Below are 20,296 nucleotides of genomic sequence, written 5' to 3'. Positions count from 1 at the left end.
CTTGAAATAAATGATATTTGATTTGTAATACCAGACTTAAGTTCCATATTGTATTCTTTCTCAATAAAAAAAAAATACCAGACTTTAACTAATTAAAAATGATTTAAGTTAATATACGTTGTGGAGTAAGGTCATCCAGCTAGCAATGAATCGAGCACTCAACTATGGAATTAATTTAATTAAAGTAAGTATTTTTTTACTTAAAGCACCCTTAAAGAGGAAAGAAGGCTCCTCTAACGAGAGTTTTCTTTGAAATTATAATTTAATGAAATAAATATAACTTGTTAGGATTTTTTTTTAATTTAATATAGGTATTCGTGGTTGCGGCTATAAATTCTCAAAGCAAAAGAAATTATATATACATTTGTTGACATATAAACAATACGAGCTGTGATAGCCCAGTGGATATGACCTCTGCCTCGGATTCGGAGGGCGTAGGTTTGAATCCGGTCCGGGACATGCACCTCCAACTTTACAGTTACAAAGGAGACTCGTGCACAAGTAATGAGTGTTAATGATGAGGATGACTTACAAAGCTTGGGATTTTTTTTAACGTTTTAACTTTAGGAATGAATTTTCATAAGAACTAATTTTCAATGTATGAACATATCACTAACCTTTTTCGTAGTATGAACTCAAATCATGCTAAGTTTAATTTGAATTCATCCAGTAGTTTTGGAGCGATAGGTTTTAAAAAAGCTTGTTTTTAACTTTCTTGTGTTTTTTAATAGATTAGCTATTAGTGTGATAAGGTCATGATAAAAAATTGTATTGAATTATCTCAATGAAACAAGCAATAAAACGTATATGTACGAATCATTTGTTCAGTCCATACCCTCGACATGAAAGAGGGTAGTGTATAACAAAATAATGGACCAACAAACCTCCTCGAAGTCGAGGTCGAATAACACCCTAAAGACCAAAGATTTTATTTTTTTATTTATTTATTTAAATATAAATATACATTTTTTAACTATACTTAATATAACTTATCAGTGTGACATAAACTCAATATTGAGTTTTTCTGCACACTGCAATCGTCGTCAGCACTCGGAGTTCACAATTAACAAGCGAACATATAAAACAACAGCTACTTTAGATATTTTATACTATAGATATGTCACTCACGCATCAAAACTGAGGCGAACAAAAGCGGCTAATTGTCTTAATTTCATTGAGTCGCATAGTAAACAACGAAAGTTATTTAAACAAATATTACCTAAATATTATTTAAATACAATGTCGTATGTATTCAGGAAGTGTAAAAACTATATATAGTAAATATAAATAAATATATACTTAACTATTGGAATTAAACACAAAATTGTGCATGTATTCACTAAAGCCGCTATTTATTTTAATGACGTTGCGGAGTGAATCTTTTGTACTTGTACATATGTTTTCTGTGGTATAGCTAAATTTGGATCACTTTTTGCGGTAATTAACCGACTTCAAAAAAAGTATGAGGTACTCAATTCATATGTTTATGTATTTATTGTTATTTTTTAATGTTTGTTACTTTCATCATTTATTAAGAAATTTAAAACAATTTTTTTTTTTGAGATTGGTCCCATTCCATTTTTATGAAAATCAGTTATGTAATTTTGTGTTAAAATAACTGAAATACGTCTTTGAAGTAGGTTAAATTTTTATGTTAAAAAGATTATTTTGTAGTCACGTAACATATCTATAGTATAAAATATCGTGGCCAGAGACGCAATATTGCAAACCGCACGGACTGACTGTGCAAGTCAATTCTCCATTTGAATTGCAAGCACGTGATTAGCAATGTATTTAACGAAGCACTCGAGATTCTCGGCGGCAACTCGATTATCATTCGGAAATAGCTAAAGCTTGGCGCACACCGAGACACCATTTTGTTAGGGAATAGTTTTTTTTTTATTTAAAGACAAGTTTATAGATGATCTCACATAATGCTAAGTAATGATATGTAAGATAGAAGTGTGCCTACTTGGAAGGTAAACATACCTCTGAAGGTTTCAACGCGGCAGCGTACCGGAACGCTAAATCGTTTGGAGGTAGGGTGGTAAGCCACGGCCGAAGCCTCCTACTAGCCAGACCTGGACCAATTAAGAAAACCTCAATCGGCCCAGCCATCTCCGCCTTGTAAATCCATCGCGCTTACCACTGCGCCGTGGAGGTCGTCAAAAAAGCCGTTAAGATTTAATAAAATGAAAAGTCACAGACTCTTAATCTATTACTACCTGCGGTCACCTGCGAATTTGCCCGCCCTTCATCATCATCATCATCATCACTATCATCATCATGTCAGCCGATGGACGTCCACTGCAGGACATAGGCCTTTTGTAGGGACTTCAAAACATCACGATACTGAGTCACCTGCATCCAGCGAATCCCTGCGACTCGCTTGATGTCGTCAGTCCAACATCGATTGGATTGACCAACACTGCGCTTTATAGTGCGGGGTCGCCATTGGTCACCTTGGAGCCCCATCCTTAGAACTCTTTAATCTGGCCTTCTGGCTAAACTCCCTGCTAAATTTCAACATTTTTCGATACTTTGTGATGAGTACCTCACCTTTCGCTATTATAAATTTAGATTTAATATCAACCATAAATTCTTGGTAGCTCAGTGTACACGTTGAAATAAGCCATAATTATTGAGAATGTCCACCGCAGACAGATGTTCGAGTCAGTAGCTTTATTACAAAAGCAATAACACACGTAAATGCATTTCCATTTTAAACCGTTATTATCATACGCTCGATGTCAGCGACCACAATGGTATTAATTTGTAATCGCTTGTAATCCTTTATCAGATGGAATATAGTATTATTTTATGATATTTTTTTGATCTCAGTGCAATATCATAAATAACATATGCCTGTAACTTTCCGCGTGGAAATCCCTGACCCTACGGAAGAACAGACTTTGTCTCACCACCTGCTACGCTACGAACATTACGATTAGTCCTTGGAGGTCGCTACGCTGTGTCGCCTTGGATGTCAAAGCTACTGCACTCGGAACACTACCCTGTGTTATAATTTTTGAGATGTTGCTCTAGGTTTTATTCTGTGGACACTGGACAACGCTTAAGGTTGGTGTTTTGTCTGTGTAAATGAAAATGGCCGCTCTACATCTGATAGAAACCCCGGATACACACGCCCAAGGGCTATTTGTGCAGTTTAGCCTTGCCAGTAACTAATTCGTATTTCTCCTGTCCAGCGCCGGCCCGAAGTAAATTTTAAAATGGAGCGAGATCCAGTTATGGCGCCTCTCCTTGTCGCAGATACCTATACCAGATTATGAGTGTAAAGTATTTTAATTTTTGTTGTAATTGTGTCATTTCTTTTTTTCTTTTTTTTTATTTCATTATTTTCTTTTCTTTGTATAAAAGCACTTTGTTAGATAATTTAATTTGAAAATAATTTTTATCAGCCCCATCTACATTTTGTATAATTACTTGTGGATAGAGATGTGGGTTGTGTATGTAAACTATTTGTTTTTAAATTTACTTTAAGTTTAGTAAGATATATTATTGTACAAAACTGTTTTCGATCCCAAATAAATAAAATAAAATAAAAGAATGGAACGCGAAGATCTTGATCATACTCTGGAGCTACTAATTGAAAATCAGGCGCAGTACTGTCTACGGTTGACTAGGATTATCATTTAGACGCTCTGTAGGATTTGGCGCTTGGATCGACTGCTCCGTTCTCCGTATGGACGCGCCGGCCGTGCTTCTGTCACCCAGGGTTCCTAACTTAGGGGTTTCCCCCCCAGATTTAGGGGGCAAATAAGTGAAATGGGATTTTTTTAGGGGTCTGAAATTTTTAGGGGTATTTTCAGGGATTTTTTGACTCTTTAATATTTTTAAATTGATCATAATTTTAATATTTCTTCCTTGGCCTAGCGACTTATAACGACATATAATACGTTATTCTACAACCACTCTGAGGCAACTGGCGGCAATTTTCATCGAATAAAAAAAAAATTGGTAAATTTATTCATTGTCAACATGTATGATTTCAAAAAATCTGAATCTTCAGATAAAGACGTAGTATTCTGTCTGTATTAAATATAGACTTTTGAAACATATTACAGCATATTATTTCTAAATTATTATGAACTAGCCGACGCCCGCGACTTCGTCCGCGTGAAACTCGATGTAAACTTTCAACTACACCTATCCTACCCCTAATCCACCCCTAGCCTATCCCTACCCCTACCCTACTCCTACCTACCCCTACCTACCCCTACCCTACTTTTCTGGTTGATTTTTAACACCTTGTGCCCGAAAAACCCAAATATCTTACGGAACCCTATTTTTTTTCAAAATAAAATGTAGCCTATGTTACTTGTGGATAATGTAGCTTTCGAATGGTGAAAGAATTTTTAAAATCGGTCCAGTAGTTTTCGAGCCTATTCATTACAATTAAACAAACAAACAAACAAACAAACAAAGTTTTCCTCTTTATAATATTAGTATAGATTTATATTTTTTAGGGGGACAACTCAATAATTAAGGCGATTTTAGGGGTTTTTGACACAAACTTTAGGGATAAATATTTTGGAGAGTTGGCAACACTGCTCACCTTGCAGGTCGTTGCTGCTGCGCCGGATCTCGCAGAAGATGCACACGTAGCAGCCGGTGATGATGAGCAGCGGCGCGAAGTACATGGCGCACAGGCAGAACACGTTGTACGCCAGCTCGAGCCGGGCGCTCTCGAAGGCGCCGAACGACACGCACTGCTCGAACCCCGCCACGTAAGGGTGCTGCTGCACTCGGAACACGATGCTCTGCAAAGAAACCCCTTGATAAATTGACTAGCATGAACCTCGCGGTTACACCTACCCAGTTCCTATAGCCATGGAAATACGGGGATCAATTATAGCCTATATTACTGCCTGGTAATGTAGCTTTCAAATTGATCTAGTAGTTTTTGAGTTTAGTCGTTATATACGAAAAATACAAATCTTTCCTCTTTATAATATTATTAGCCGACACCCCTTGGTTTTGGTGAAATTACGGGGGCATACGTGGCTTTCTAGTGGTAAAAGAATTTTCAAAATCAGTTCAGTAGATCCAGAGATTATCCCATACAACACCACAAACTTTATAATAATAGATTAATGTAGAAGACTAATCTCTGAGTTAAAAAAAATTATTTATTCATAAATAATACAATCAATTATTTATACTAGCTAAGACAATAATATTTAACTAAACTAAACTTATTATAAAAATAAAATAAAAGGAAATATCATTATATCTACAACTATAAAAATCTCTGAGTGTCTATATGTCCCTGGTGATCTTCTAAAGTTCATTTTCCAATCAAAATGGGCAGTGAACATCGTTTTGGTAACACGTGACATTAGGAGACTACATGACCTCATCTCGTCGGAGGCAAACTTCCAACGGCTACGGGAGCGCACCCGTGGCAAGAGGCGACGTGACTCGGAGCGCATTGGTGCCAGTGACGGTCCTCGGGGGATGACGGGAATCTTCCGTTTTGTAGAGTAACTGCTCCAGAAGGAGGACAAGACTGTGAGACAAGGACGAAGAGTAAAGAATTTGTCAGGAGTCTAGAAGACGGCCCGGGAACACGCGAAGAAAGAAGAAAGAAAGAAAAAACGTTTTGAAATGCTGATTCAGCGTTCGATGCCTCAACCACCTGAACAAGGCAACACCAAAACTTAAGTAGTAAAAGCATCAAACACCACACTGAGCAACTGGGCCCGCCCTCCCACTTATTCGGCCCGAATGACTGCGAAGTCGGGTCGGCCATGGGAGGTGGTGGGTTGTTTAAGATAAGCTGAAAATAAAAATATATCTTGCAAGCCCTGTGACGCGCCTTTGCAAACATTGGCATAGTTACAAAATTTTTAATTAAAAGTTAGTACCTACTGGGATTAATGGTCTCTTTCGTCCCTTAACTAACGAAGGTAGGACAATGAAGTTATTATTAGAAACAGTTGCATGGCACAATTTTTGAATGACTTTGACGGAGGCTCCGCTCAATTTTTCAACAAAGTGTCCCTAAAATTAAAATCATACAAGATGAGTCATTCGATTTTAGGAAGAAGGGAAAGGTTGCAGAGGTAGCTTCAGTAGGAGTTGGGCCCAAGAATAATACATTGCCTTTCATACCATGCGATGGTATGAAACTCAGACTAATTAGATAAAGACCTGCCTCGCAAGACATTATTTTTCTGTCAAAGTATATGATCAACGATCTTATGCGATTATAAACACTGTCTCTATAGAATCGATGTGTCATAGTTTACAATCGTGTCGGTCACTTAAAAACCGCCGTAAAAATACCTTTTAGTGTAGTTAAATGGTGTAAAAAACGAACAAAAACTGCTAGTTTAGTATAAGATATGTATGAAATCTAAGCTCGTTTTCCTTAGAAAATGGCAGAAAATTTTGTTCGTGAATTTGAATGCGATACTAGTCCTTATGTATTTAGTCTGAGGTATGAAAGGATATTTAAAATCAATTGGTAGGTAACTTTTTCTGCCAATTTTCAGGGGGCATATTTTTAATCGGATGCACCCACGTATTTTAATTTTCCCATCACTTACCATCAGGTGAGATTGTATTCGAGGGCTAACTTGTAAAAAATAAAAAAAAAGTTTTCCTGACTCGCCATAAATCTCATATAACCTACACAAATATGAGCTAGTTTGGTCTGGTGAATAAATATTTGGTTTTTGGGCCAAGGACTCAGGAATATTGCTACCCTCTAAGCGTAAAACTTGAATTAGTATTGAATATATTGAATACATAGTAATAAAAGTAATATTTAAACGAAATAATGGTTTTACAATGATCGACATATTTAATTAACGTATCAGTCCACGGGGAAATCGACATTGGAATATTAGCTGACCTGTTTCCTTTGATCAACGGTTCACATTCATTTACAACAAATATTTTTTTTTATATTTACAATTTTATTTTTATATTTACAAGTCAGCCCTAGACTACTCATAGTACATATAATCACCGACCTTATTATGTATTTCAGTACACCATTCAAACAATGAGTCACTAGATGAAAAACGATGTAGTGACTGATTACTTGAATGGTACACCGAGTTACATAATAACCCTGTAAGTGATGATGCAATACTGGAACACTAAATCGCTTGGCAGTAGGTACTTACATCTTTGCTGGTAGGGTGGTAACTAGCCACGGCCGAAGCCTTTCACCCTCACCAGCCATACCTGGACCAATTTAGAAACTATGTGGCTGCAGATCGCAATGTTTTTGGTCCTGTTCGAGCTATGAAATACAGAGCTTTTCTTCTTGAACATTTTCAGTGTAGATTTTCAGCTCAGCGGCCTTATTATGTATCTCAGTGTACCATTCGAACAATTAGTCACTACATCGATTTTCGTCGTATTTTCGTTTTTGTGATCATCTAATGTACTTATTTTTACAAAATTACCTTGGCTACGTCATTTTACATCAAGTGGCAATGATGTTTTGTTTTAATAATCGTCTTAAAGGAATATTTCAACAAAGAAGAAGAAGAAGAAGAAGAAATATACTTTATTGTACATTAAAAACAAAAATAAACAATAACTTATAATAACACTTAGAAACTAATGTACAAATGGCGGTCTTATCGCTAAAGAGCGATCTCTTCCAGACAACCACTGTGGAAGAGAAAAAAAAACGTAAGCACCGATTCGGGTATACGCACACAAAAAATAAGAAAAGTTAAGTAATTTAAATACATCTATATCAAACAAAACTACATATATATCAGTTTTTTGTTAAAATAACGTCACTACGTGTTACTACCACGATTAGACTAATGTTACTTTACGTAAAATGACGACAATTGTGTAATTTCGTTGAAAACACAATGTTATATGATTGCAAAAACGAAAATACGATGAAAAACGATGTAGTGGCTGATTACTTGAATGGTACACCGAGTTACATAATAAACCTACTGAGTTGGGATGTCGATAGCGTTAACAATCACTGGAGGATTAAATCAAGGAGGTAAAAGGATTATTTACTACAAATAGCATTTTCAATATTCCGCCTAGAGCTCTAGAAAGCTTTGCGGCTTAGTTTAGTACAGAGCGTCAAAACCAGTACAGGGTGTACATAATATAAATAATAATAATATATAGTATGTAGAATTATAAGTGGGAGTATACAGGATGCTCGGGAGTATTTCCCATAACTTCAAGGTGTTGGCGAGTCCACTCATAGGAGCCCAACTGCATAACTAATACTTTTATAACTAAAAAAAATAAAAACTTTTATGTTTTCATACAACGCAATTTAAATAATTACGACTATCCTTGCATTTTAAAACACGTAAAACTTGGCTACGTCATAATTTTATGAATGTGTGTTAAGATCTTTACAAAAGAAATATTATTTACTCCGAAAATATTAATATTAGAACACATATTCCTTGACCATTTTTAATTAATTTTCAGTAAAAAGAATGAGATGATTTTTATAATCAAATAAATAAAATTAAAATATTTATAAACCAAACCGAATACGAACAGAATCAAAATAAAAAATCAAGAAATGAATCCAATGAATATCACAAAAACACAAAACATGCACCGAGGTGGTGGCATTACAAATTATGAATCGGCGTCTTCATCGCCGTCGTCGGCAGACGAGTTTAAGACCCCGCCAACAACCGCGGGGGGTGTGATACCCGTGCGGACGACTCATCGAGGTGTCACCACACGATCACGGCAACAACAACAACCGCAACAACAATACCAACAACAACACCAACAAGTAGACGGTGAGTTACCACTACCGACATGCTTACGGCAAGAGGAGTTCTATGGTTTTGCCTACCTTCTTAATCTTCTCAGTACTTTACTGCGAGATTCAGAGCTAAGCTTTCGCCAGCGCAGGAGTGGTGAGCTCATATCTCACTTGCTTTACATGGATGACCTCAAATGCATCAAAGCGTTCAGACCAAGTTTCCCCCAGAGTTATGGGAAATACACCCAAGCATCCTGTATACTCCTACATATAATTCTACCTACTGTATATGTTAAGCTCGTAAGACGATTAGTGTTTAGATGTAAGCCTCTTCCAGGATACCCTAAGCTTTGCAGGAGCCAGGGTATTACATTAGGTAATATACCGAAGGCCCTAAATTCTCGTTTGCATGCAATTAGGTTCTATTTCGGATAAATAACTTAACGCGATGGACCCGGCACCTGCATGGTGAATGGAACGCTAAGATATTCGTCTCAAATGTGCATAATTGTCTTAACTTCATTTAGTCGCTTAATGAACAACGAAAGTTAGAAGCACTTAATACCTAAATATTGTCTACAATGTCGAGTTTTGTATATAGGTAGTGTAAAAAGTAGGTATATACATAACATATAATGTGATTCAGTGGAGTCGCTAAATTCAAATCGCTTATTGCGGTGTTTTTGTAGACACGTAACACATATATGTATAGTATAAAATAATAATTGCTGATAAATGGTTATTTCTACTCCCATCTCGTAATCTATTCAATATAAAACCTCAAACCATATCACAAAGTTATTCGTACAGGTCGTTTGGTAATGTTCATGTAAACCGTGCTACAAAGTTTTTTTTTTTAATTTTGAAGAAGGTCCATGGCCATTGGCTACAAAAATTCAGCCACGCCTATACAAAGTCGAGGACGCCCTGCTCAACGCTAATTGAATATTATTTACATTTTTTTTTTCAATTTCTCAATTATTTTATCGTGGTCTTAGAAAAAGTATTGTATGCCACTGCACGTAATTGGCGATTGTAGTAATGACCCGTATTACATGACAATATGTATACGGTACATTTTCTATGTCCGAGTATGTGGTAGGTATTCGATTGTTGTGACCGCCTGACTGCAAAATACGCGCACAAACAAAAAAAGTTCTACATTCTATTTGTATACGGCCCTTTGAACTATTTTAAAATAGCTTTTAAACCTCTATTTTAGGACCACACGGCTGATATGGTTGACTGGCACAGCACACAACAGTTGACACGCTTCTAATGAAAACTACGAGTAGGTTTTGTTTTTTAGGTGTTATAAGTTTCACGTGTCTATCTGTCAGTTTGTCTGTGGCTTTTTAGGTGTTATAAGTTTCACGTGTCTATCTGTCAGTTTGTCTGTGGCTTTTTAGGTGTTATAAGTTTCACGTGTCTATCTGTCTGTGGCACCATAGCTCCATAGCTGATAAGTTGCTTAAGTTCCTTATGTAATTCTTTCTTAATAAAAAAAAGATTTCAATGTATAATTTTGAATTCTTAACTAATTAGAGCCACATGGCACCCAAAATGAATTTTATGATATCCTCTGGTTTAAGATCTTTAATTTGGGATATAAATATTATATTAATACTAAATATCTACTTATGTACCTGCTTACTCGTCTCATGACTAATTAAAAGTATAATGTCACCCCAGCGAGTCATAAAACCTGAGAGACTTGCTAATTTTCTAACTAGCTAATTTCAGTGTCAATTTTAATGAAACTTTTGATGTGTTAATTTGAACCTGAGAACATGACATACCTACGAACCCTTTTCTTTGACCTCAGAACATTGTCACTCGAAAGCTTAGTTCTTTATTTATTTACTGGACCGATTTAAAATACGGGGGTTGGATAGGGGTAGGGAATGAGTCAAAGCGAAGCTTGACCGCTAGTCTTAATATATAAATGCGAAAGGTCATTCGAAATCTCGAAAATCTCTTGATGTACAAAGCTTAAATTTGGCAGGGAGGTAGTTAATAGTTAGTAGGTATCCACCAAGAACGGATTTTGCGATAGGGCCGGATTAAAGAAGTCTAAGGGCGGACGAAGTCACGAGCGTCCGTTAGTATTATATAATCACAGATTAATCTATATCTATATCTATACTCTATACTAATATTATAAAGAGGTAAAGTTTGTAAGTTTGTAAGTTTGTCACATTTTTTAAATGGGGTAATCTTCGGAACTACTGGTCCGATTTTAAAAATTCTTTCACCAGTAGAATGCTACATTATCGGGGAGTGCTATAGGCTATATTTTATATTGGTATCATATATATTAGCCGAGTTATCACAGTTTTTGTCATACAGGTCGGACTGAAAATCCTCTTAGGCAGACTTATTCGCATGCGCTGCCTTAACCATTGTGTAAAATTGAAATTAATGTATGGAGGCTTTATGTATCTTTAATAGTTCTACAAAAAAGTCCGCGACACCATATACCTATCTTCTATACATTAGCAGATATAGTACCTTTTGTGTTTTAAAAATTATTAATTTTATATACTTAGGTTTGCGTCATTATTTATGCTACTTAACTTAAATCCTTATTAAAATAAATTATTTAATAATCACAAGGATATTATGGAGATAAGATTTGCCCTTTACAGTATGTAAGTTTCGGAGATAATACAAAATTTCTAAAAGACGCAAAAATTCCGCTATATGACGCCCGGCGCTTTCATTTACGTAGTTCCCGTTCCCGTGTGAATATGGGGATCAAACATAGTTTATGACACTCGCAAATAACGTAGCTTTCTATTGGTAAAACAATTTTCCAAATCGGTCCAGTAGATCCAGAGATTACCTCCTACAACCACACGAACTTTACCTCTTTATATTATTAGCATAGAAGTCTCTATTTCTCTTGGTCATACCACCACTCTCGAAGGACTGGACCGATTTTGCTAAGGGTAGGAGTAAGATAGAGAAGTTACAGGGTAGGTTAGGGTACGGGTAGGGAAGCGTAGGGGTAGTGTAGGGGTAGGGTAGGTTTAGGGCCGGGTTTAGGGTAGTGTAGGGTCGGGGTAGAGGTAGGGTAGTGGTAGGGTAGAGGTACGGGTAGGATAGGGAAGTGGCAGGGTAGGGGTAGGATAGGCGTGAGATAGGGGTACGGGTGGGATAGGGGTAGGAAAGGGATAGGGTACGGGGAGGGTACGGGTAGGATTGGGGTAGGGTATAGGTAAGGTAGGGGTAGGGTTGGGGCAGTGGTAGGGTTGGGGTAGTGATAGGGTAGGGGTATGGTAGGGGTAGGGTAGGTTAGGTTAGGTTAGGGGGTAGTAGTAAAATTGACATCGAATTTTACGCAGACGAAGTCGCGGGCGTCCGCTAGTCAATAATATACAGATGTAGCGTACGGAACAAGACGGTGTCGTACCACAGAAGGATACGAAATTCAACAAAAACGAATACGTTCTCTTGTCAGTACGATACGAACCGTCGCATCAGTAATTTTCAATATTATTCAAGAAAAATTGTGTCATACGTTTTTAAATATTTTTTAAACTGTTCACAAAAATTAAAGAAATAAGAATATTTTTTATTGATTATTATTGATTAGTATATTATATTAGTTTAATATAGGTTATTATTGATTAGTATATTAATTTAAATTGTCTTAGTGTTAAATTTTGAAATATTAATTTAAATTTGGAACCAATAAACGACGCACTCTCCCGATCAGTTCGTGAGCTCACCCTGAGGTCATGCCTGAAAATCAGCGCTACAGTTACTTAGCTGTAGCATAAAGCTCAGGCAGAGCCCCATTCAGCCGAAGCTTTAGTATTAAGTTAGTATTAATTCTCATGTTTTTTTTTCTTATTTATGGTATGTTCGATCGTTCACTTTACAGGTTGCCTCGTATTGTTTGATTTTCCCTGTTAATTTAGTTTCCCATAAATGTTAATTTTGTTATTTTATTACTCTGTTCGTTTTTGTTTCATTATTTTATTTTACTTTGTATTCATGTATAAGTTTTAAGTTAAGACACGTCACGTAGACACGTCCGTGAACTCACAGTCTCACAAGGTTTCACCTGAAAACCAGCGCCACAGCTCGCTGTGGCATCGTGGTGAGGTGGATACCTGTTTTGATCACAACCAGATATTTGTATGTTCTGTTTGTTTATTTTATTTTATTTTATTACTCGTGTGTGGACAAATAAAGACATTCTATTCTATTCTATGTTTTTTTTGGTTGAATAAATGTTTTTATTATTATTATTATTAAATACATATTAAGAAAAAAGTTTGCATATGCGGATGTCAAGGAGATGCATGACTTTTGTTTTTTTTTATGGGTTGCACAGGCTTTAGCACGCAGTTTGTAAAGACTCTCTGGTTACTCTGTGTATATAACCATGTTTCCCAGATATCGCTGGATGCTGTACTGACCTGCGGCAAGCTGCAGGCCAGCGCGACTGTCCAGGCGGCGTATAGCATCTGCTTGCTCCTCCTCCTCGCGACAGCCAGCTTCAAAGGGTACAGCACCGCGAAGAACCTGGTAAAATATCATATGTTTGTCAACCCTGTACTATAAGGTTCTAGACGATCCCATAGATGTAAGTATAAGTTATATCTATACTAATATTATAAAGAGGAAAACTTTGTTTGTATGTTTGTTTGTTTGTAATGGATAGGCTCAAAAACTACTGGACCGATTTTAAAAATTCTTTCACCATTCGAGAGCTACATTACCCACAAGTAACATAGACTAAATTTTATTTAGGAATAAATAGGGAATATGTGTGGTAACACACAAGGTGTAAAAAATCAACCGGAAAAGTTACTTATTTTGCGTACCTACGCTGTCTAAACTATAAAAGATAGAACCATAAAGGGGAGTAGGGTAGGGGTAGGGTAAGGTGTAGGGTAGGGGTAGGGCCTGCCCCTATCTTAGCACTATCCAAGGGGTAGGGAAAGGGAAGATTACGGGTGGTTGAAAGTTTACATCGAGTTTCACGCGGACAAAGTCGCGGGCGTCCGCTAGTTTAAAGATAATCTGTTTTTTTTAATACGCGGCACAATCGGAAATACCGCTATAATTTCATGGTGTTGGTACGAAAGAGATCGGACTGGGATAACTCCGCCGCTATTGGTCAATTTTGTATATTTCGATTCACAAGATAAATTCCGCTATTAAGACTTAGATTAAAGTTACGAGGGTTCCAAACGCGTATGAATTATAAAGTACGGCGACATACCCACAGTTGAACGAAAAGCAGCGTCAAATGGCCTATTTTCTAGAACGTATAGTGTTAGTTACCGGAAAATTCCACACACTGTGTCGAAATATTAGAAGAAAAAGTTATGAATCGTGTAATTATAAATAAAGCTACCGTTGAGTAACCAAGAAAAATAAAATATATAATATCTTTCGTTTAATTTATGCAAATAGTATCCATAAATTAAACGAAAGATACTAAATCAAATACTTCGCTATTTCAAATGTAATACGAAAGCAAACGCAAAGGACATCCTGAATAGATTAGAAGCGCCGTAAGGATGGAAATAGTTCACTCTTTGCCAAAGACGTGCCGACTAGAAATTATTAGAAATATAGATATTTATGTCTGAGGAAAGTTCAGTTTATATTTAAAGACTACTCGTTACTCAACGGTTCTAAAGGTTCTATTTTTATTTTTTATAAAGTTTTTCTATTATATTTTTGTACAAATAGAATACGTGTACGTGACGGTGACGGTGATTTTTCTTAATATGACCATTATTTCCATTCCCCTCCAATTAGTCGGGAAAGACTGTGCTAGGAGTGGTTACGACAATAGACCAACGGGGCGGGGATCGAACCACCACCCCTCGGTGATGAGTCCGACCGCTCTTACCGTTGAGCTATTGAGGCTATAAACAAGTCCGAACCTGGCGAAGTAGTCAAGTTCATTAGTTGCACCTAAAATCATAAAATGACGTTTCGCTGGAGCGAAGAAAGTCGTTGTCCATTTTCGTACCCATAGCTTCTTTTTATTAATCACACATTAGTGTTTGGAATACCCTCCCCAAGTCTGTGTTTCCTGAATCTTATAACTTGGGTATCTTCTAAACAAGAGTGAATAGGTTTAGGCACCTTCTAGGCAAGCGTGTCCCATCTTAGACTGTATCTACACTTACCACCAGGTTAGATCATGGTCAAACGCGAGCCTATTTGCATAAAAAAAAACTAATTTTCTCATCTACTTCATCTATTATCTTCATTTTGATTTGCTTAATCAGTTTATTTAAGTAAAAGCTCACCATTCGCGGGGGATACGTTCTCTAAATGTGTCGCGAATACAGAAACCGAATATGGAATGGTATTTTATATGGGATTATAAGGGATACGTTCTTGGATGACAAAATAAAAAATATATGAAGAAAAAACAATTAATTGAAGTTATTGATATTATCTTCAGTCTTAGACAATAGTTTGAAGAATTTTGAAATGTTTTCTTGCTTGACATTTTTTAAAAGCTTCTATTCAGAGTGATTTTAAGCAGTGGCATTCTTAAACCATCCATTCGCAATTTCGGCAATAGATATTTGCAAGTTAAAGTTTAAATTTTCAGATTTTACGTCAGTTTCGTCAGTCAAATCCGCGTATTTTACTTACTTTTACTTACTTTTGGAACCTATGATTAATATAATTTAATCATAGATTAAAAAAAACATTGTCAACTCAAGCATGGAAAATATAAACGTCCGTTTTAAATTACGGCCTCGCAAAAAATTCTCAAGTTCCAACCCGTAATCCTAGAGTGTTTAATAAAGCTTTTCTACTAAATGCGAGCTTAAAGAAAATATAATATTAACTTATGAGATCTAGCCGTGATCTCTGAATGAGGGTATTAATAACGCCGTGAGCTTTAAATGAGGGTATTAATAATGCAATTTTATAGAAGTATTTTTCATACAAGCATTAGTTTTGAAATATTATCAAAAGAAACTCGATGTAGGCATTATGGATGGATGAAATATTGGGTAATAAACGTTTCAAGATTTGTTGACTAGTTGACTAAAACTATTTGAAATAATGAAATTTGAATTAAAAACTCTACGTGATGTTTTAAGAAAATTTCGAAAGTAACCATTCAATAAGTAAGCATTTTACTTTCTATAAAGTACTATTTTAATTTGTATTTGACGGCCTCCGTGGCGCAGTGGCATGCGCGGTGGATTTAAAAAACGTAGGTTTGAATCCTAGGTCGGGTCACGGAATACCTACTGAGATTTTCTTTTTTCTAAGAAATTTTTAGTTGAAAAATGTTTGCCTAGAGTTGAAAGTTGGTGGTGTTACACCCTGTGCCTCAGAGACTACAGTCATTATCATCAACATTCGATAATTTAACATTATCACCCTAATCCCGCCAATCTGCATTAGAGCAGCATGGTGGGTCTAAACTCCACATTCTTATACAACGAGGGGGCCTAGCCAGGTAAACGGTCTTTAAAATTGACCAACCAATCATCAAAAATCAAATATTCATACCTATATTTCAATCAGGCTCAGTTTACAAGCCCTTATCAAACTTATCCATCAACCATCACCAACCAACCACCATCCATACCAATCAACCATCAACATTTGGATGAGTCTAAAACATTGATTCCCAACGTGGTTCAGGTGGATTCCCAGGGGTCCACGGGAGACTCCTCGGGGGTCTACGTCGGCGTCACCAACAAATGGGGGTCTACAGATCATAAGTGGGGTCCACGATAATTTATCGGATTTTATAGTGGTTTCATACCGAATGTGAAGTTTTCTAAATAAATCAATTCTCATTCTCTTGTTTTTCGAACATTGTTAGTTTATGGTGGCTCTGGATTCAGAAGCAACGCAAATTACCATATAGTTAAAGCTAAATTTAGAATCTTTTGTTGACATGTACAAATTTAAAAATTCTAAATAAATTTATTTCAAACTATGTCTAGTTTAAAAGCATTTTTGAAACGTCAAGTCTGTCTTTTTGTTCTGACTTATAATCTTGTCTTCCGAATCGGTGCTATCACCGATTCGGAAGACAAGATTATAAGTACAAATGTAGCAGGGGGTCCACCGAAAACAGCAAAATTTTGTAAGTGGTCTATGAGAAAATAAAGTTTGAAAACCTCTGGTCTAAAGCCTAGTAGTATAACGGCTCTTAAAACTACAATGCCACATACAAACTCACATATCCAAGTGATAAAATCCCCATTAGGGCGAGGGTAAAAACACAAAACAAATCAAATCCATTAAGAATTTTCTTTCTTTCTTTTATATTCGTACCACCTTCCCTAGAATGTTCCAACATAAAAATTAACCACTTTAACTTTCTTGCAAAGTGATTAACTTTTCGTCGAATCTTACAATGGGGAAAATGGAGCCTTCGCAGGTTTGAAAGGGGTGACGTCAGCATTTTTAGGTAATAATTTTCTTTATGGCTTTGTTGAAAGTTAACCTCATTACCTCATTGGCCCAGTGCTTGTTTGTTCAGCTGTAAGATCCTAGATTCGAGTCTTTTGTCAGCCGTTCTAGCCAAGTGGCTCGTTGATTCTCTTTCTACGATCGCTAACGCTTCTAAAAATATAACATTTGCTATCGACAGGTCACGTGATAAAGATTTGTCATTCCCATACATTTTTCTAGTTTCTGAAGCGTTAGCGATCTTAGTAATCGATATGCTACTTGTCCAGGGGGGCAGAATAGAATAGAAACTCCTCTAATAAAATCATCATCTTATCTGTTGAGCACGAGTCTCCTCTCAAAATGAGAGGGGTTAGGCTAATAGTCCACCACGCTTGCCCAGACTTCAGACACGTAGAGAATTATACAAATTCTCATGTATGCAGGTTTCCTCACGATGTTTATTCTTCACCGTTTGAGACACGTGATATTTAATCTTTAAAATGCACATAACTGAAAAGTTGCAGGTGCAACCCCGGACCGGACTCGAATCTGCGCCCGACGAATCGTATAGGCATAGACTTCATCCACTGGGCTATCACGGCTCGTAACCACAATAAGCATCATTACATGGGCCTTAGAATAAACTAACATCACAATAGGGATGATGACAGTTTTTTAAATTGTATATAAATTAAGAGTATGCTAATAGTAAAGCAATTTTGTAAAAGGAACAGGGTATCTGCGATCATTACTTTCGGAGCTACAGGGATTTAAGGGGTCAGATTTGCGGCGCTGCCGCGGATCCCTGAAAAACCCCCATACAAAATGGTACGAACTTATGACGTCGTAGGCAATTAATGATCGTTAGATTTGTTTGGGCGTTTAAACAAAATAACTAATATCTTTGTTATTTCTGCGTTTATGTTTACAGTTCGTATATTAAAAAATGTCACATTTAATGTAAGGAAGCTAAAACTGTATGAATTTTCATCTAACTACGATAAAATATTTGTAGTAGATTTTAAAATTTTATAATCTTATTTATTTTGCGAATATCCAGTCAATCTTTGCTTTTTATGTATAAATTAGTTAACATTGACCTTAGTTACCGGAATGTATCATAAAAATCAATATATTCAAACCTAGTCATCATCCCCATTGATTGAAAAACAACATGTTCAAAAAGTAGATCGAACCGGATTAGTTTCGTATACATTTATATTATTTTGTACGTCGGCAAAAACAACTTGCTTCAAAACACTTCGGGGCATACAACAACAACAACAACAACAACAACAACGCCTACTATAAATATATTGTGTAGAGAAAATTATTCCACCTTGTGGTGGAAAATTCTGCTCACTGATAATAAAACGCCAGACAAGTGTGAGTTCATCATTATCAACCCATATTCGGCTCACTGCTGAGCTCGAGTCTCCTCTCAGAATGAGAAGAGTTAGGCCAATAGTCCACCACACTGGCGGATTGAAAGACTTCACACACGCAGAGAATTAGGAAAACTCTCTGGTTTCCTCGCGATGTTTTCCTTCACCGTTTGAGACACGTGATATTAAATTTCTTTAAAATGCACATAACCCCGGAACCTACGCCCTTGGAATCGGAGGCAGAGGTCATATCCACTGGGCTATCACGGCTCTAAGGCAAGTGTAAGTTAGACTCACCCAAAGGTTCCATACTTTGTAGGTACTACCTTGATTGGTTGATTGGTTTTGATGGTGGTTTTTGTATTGTTTTTAAATTATTATTCTTTACAAATTAGCTTTTGACTACAATCTCAACTGATGGTAAGTGTAATAAGCAGTGTACTTGTTAGGAGGATGAAAATCAACACCCCTCTCGGTTTCTACTCCACATTGTAACGGATCAAATTCGGCTTCCCACCAGCCAGATCTGGACCAATTAATTAAACCTCAATCGGTCCAGACAGGGATCGAACCCAGGACCTCCGTCTTGTAAATCCACCGCGCATACTACTGCGCCATGGAGGTCGTCAAATTGTGCTATATACAAATTAAAATTCTTACTAATTGGGTAGTTTATTTCTTTTATACATCACGTAGAGTTTTTAATTCAAATTTGTTTATTTATAATAGTTTTAGTAAACAAGTCTTGGAGCTTGTTTATTACCTAATCTTTCAACCATCATAAACACAAAGTTTTTTTTTTTAAAACACGTAAATAAAACATTTAAAAACGCACTAGTTGTTGCTAAAATATTCGAAAGTTCCCCTCGATTTCTCCAGCTTACCATCATCAGATCCTGACACGATTGACTATGGGACCAATAGAAAAGCAAACCCTTTCAAACTAAAAAAGAATTTTTGTAATCGGTTTAGGCGTCTTTGAGTAATCGGTGAACATACATAAAAAAAAATAATAATAATAAAAAGAAAAGATTCCGTCGAATTCATAACCTCCTCCTTTTTTTGAAGTCGGTTAAAAAAATATTTCAAACCATGAGCTGGTATGAAAAACTATCAAACGCGCGCGGTTTCACCCGCGTGGTTCTTGCTCCCTCCTACGGGAGCAAGAATCGGTATATACGGGCATAAAATATAGCCTACAGTACTCGGGAATAGTGTAGTTTCCCAACAGTGAAAGAATCTAACAAATCGGTTCAGTAGTTTCAGAGCCTATTCAATGCAAACAAACAATCAAATCTTTCCTCTTTAAAATATTTTTATGAAAAATATTCTTATGAAAAATATTTCCTATAAAATTGCATGACGATATTAGTACCCTCATTTAGAGCTTACGGCTAGGTCATTAAGTTAATATTATATTTACTGTAAGCTCACATTTATAGTGGAAAAGCTTTATTAAATCCTCAAGGATAAAGCTCAAAAGAGGAAATTAATAACTCAATGTTAGTTGTGGTCAACAGCGAATGTTATTTAAACAAATAATAATTAAGTATCGTCTACAATGTCGAGTTGTGTGTTCTTGAAGTATAAAACTATATATACATAAATATATAATGGCATTAAAGACAAAGTGTTGTAGCCTATTTTTCGGATCACTTTTTACGGTGATTTTATAGGGACGTAACCGATCTATAGTATAAAATTATCATTGGTGATAATGTAAAATTCTAGGTATAATCGGCAGTCCTCT

General features: G+C 36.3%; 1 protein-coding gene across 1 annotated transcript in view; it reads right to left on the bottom strand.

The window, feature by feature from the left end:
* LOC112049308 (adipokinetic hormone/corazonin-related peptide receptor variant I-like) overlaps positions 1-13,285 on the bottom strand; it is a gene marked incomplete at its 5' end in the record, with an annotated part of 35,267 nt that extends 21,982 nt beyond the window's left edge. The window contains 2 exons of the mRNA XM_052886530.1: positions 4,577-4,781; positions 13,180-13,285. Of these exons, the coding sequence (XP_052742490.1) occupies positions 4,577-4,781; positions 13,180-13,285 (311 nt within the window). The remainder of the gene's footprint in view (positions 1-4,576; positions 4,782-13,179) is intronic.
* Positions 13,286-20,296: the final 7,011 nt, after the last annotated feature.

Source organism: Bicyclus anynana, chromosome 17 (genome assembly GCF_947172395.1).
Source record: "Bicyclus anynana chromosome 17, ilBicAnyn1.1, whole genome shotgun sequence".
NCBI lineage: Eukaryota > Metazoa > Arthropoda > Insecta > Lepidoptera > Nymphalidae > Bicyclus > Bicyclus anynana.
Note: the sequence above shows the minus strand (reverse complement) of the source record. Positions and strands in the feature narration are given on the sequence as shown.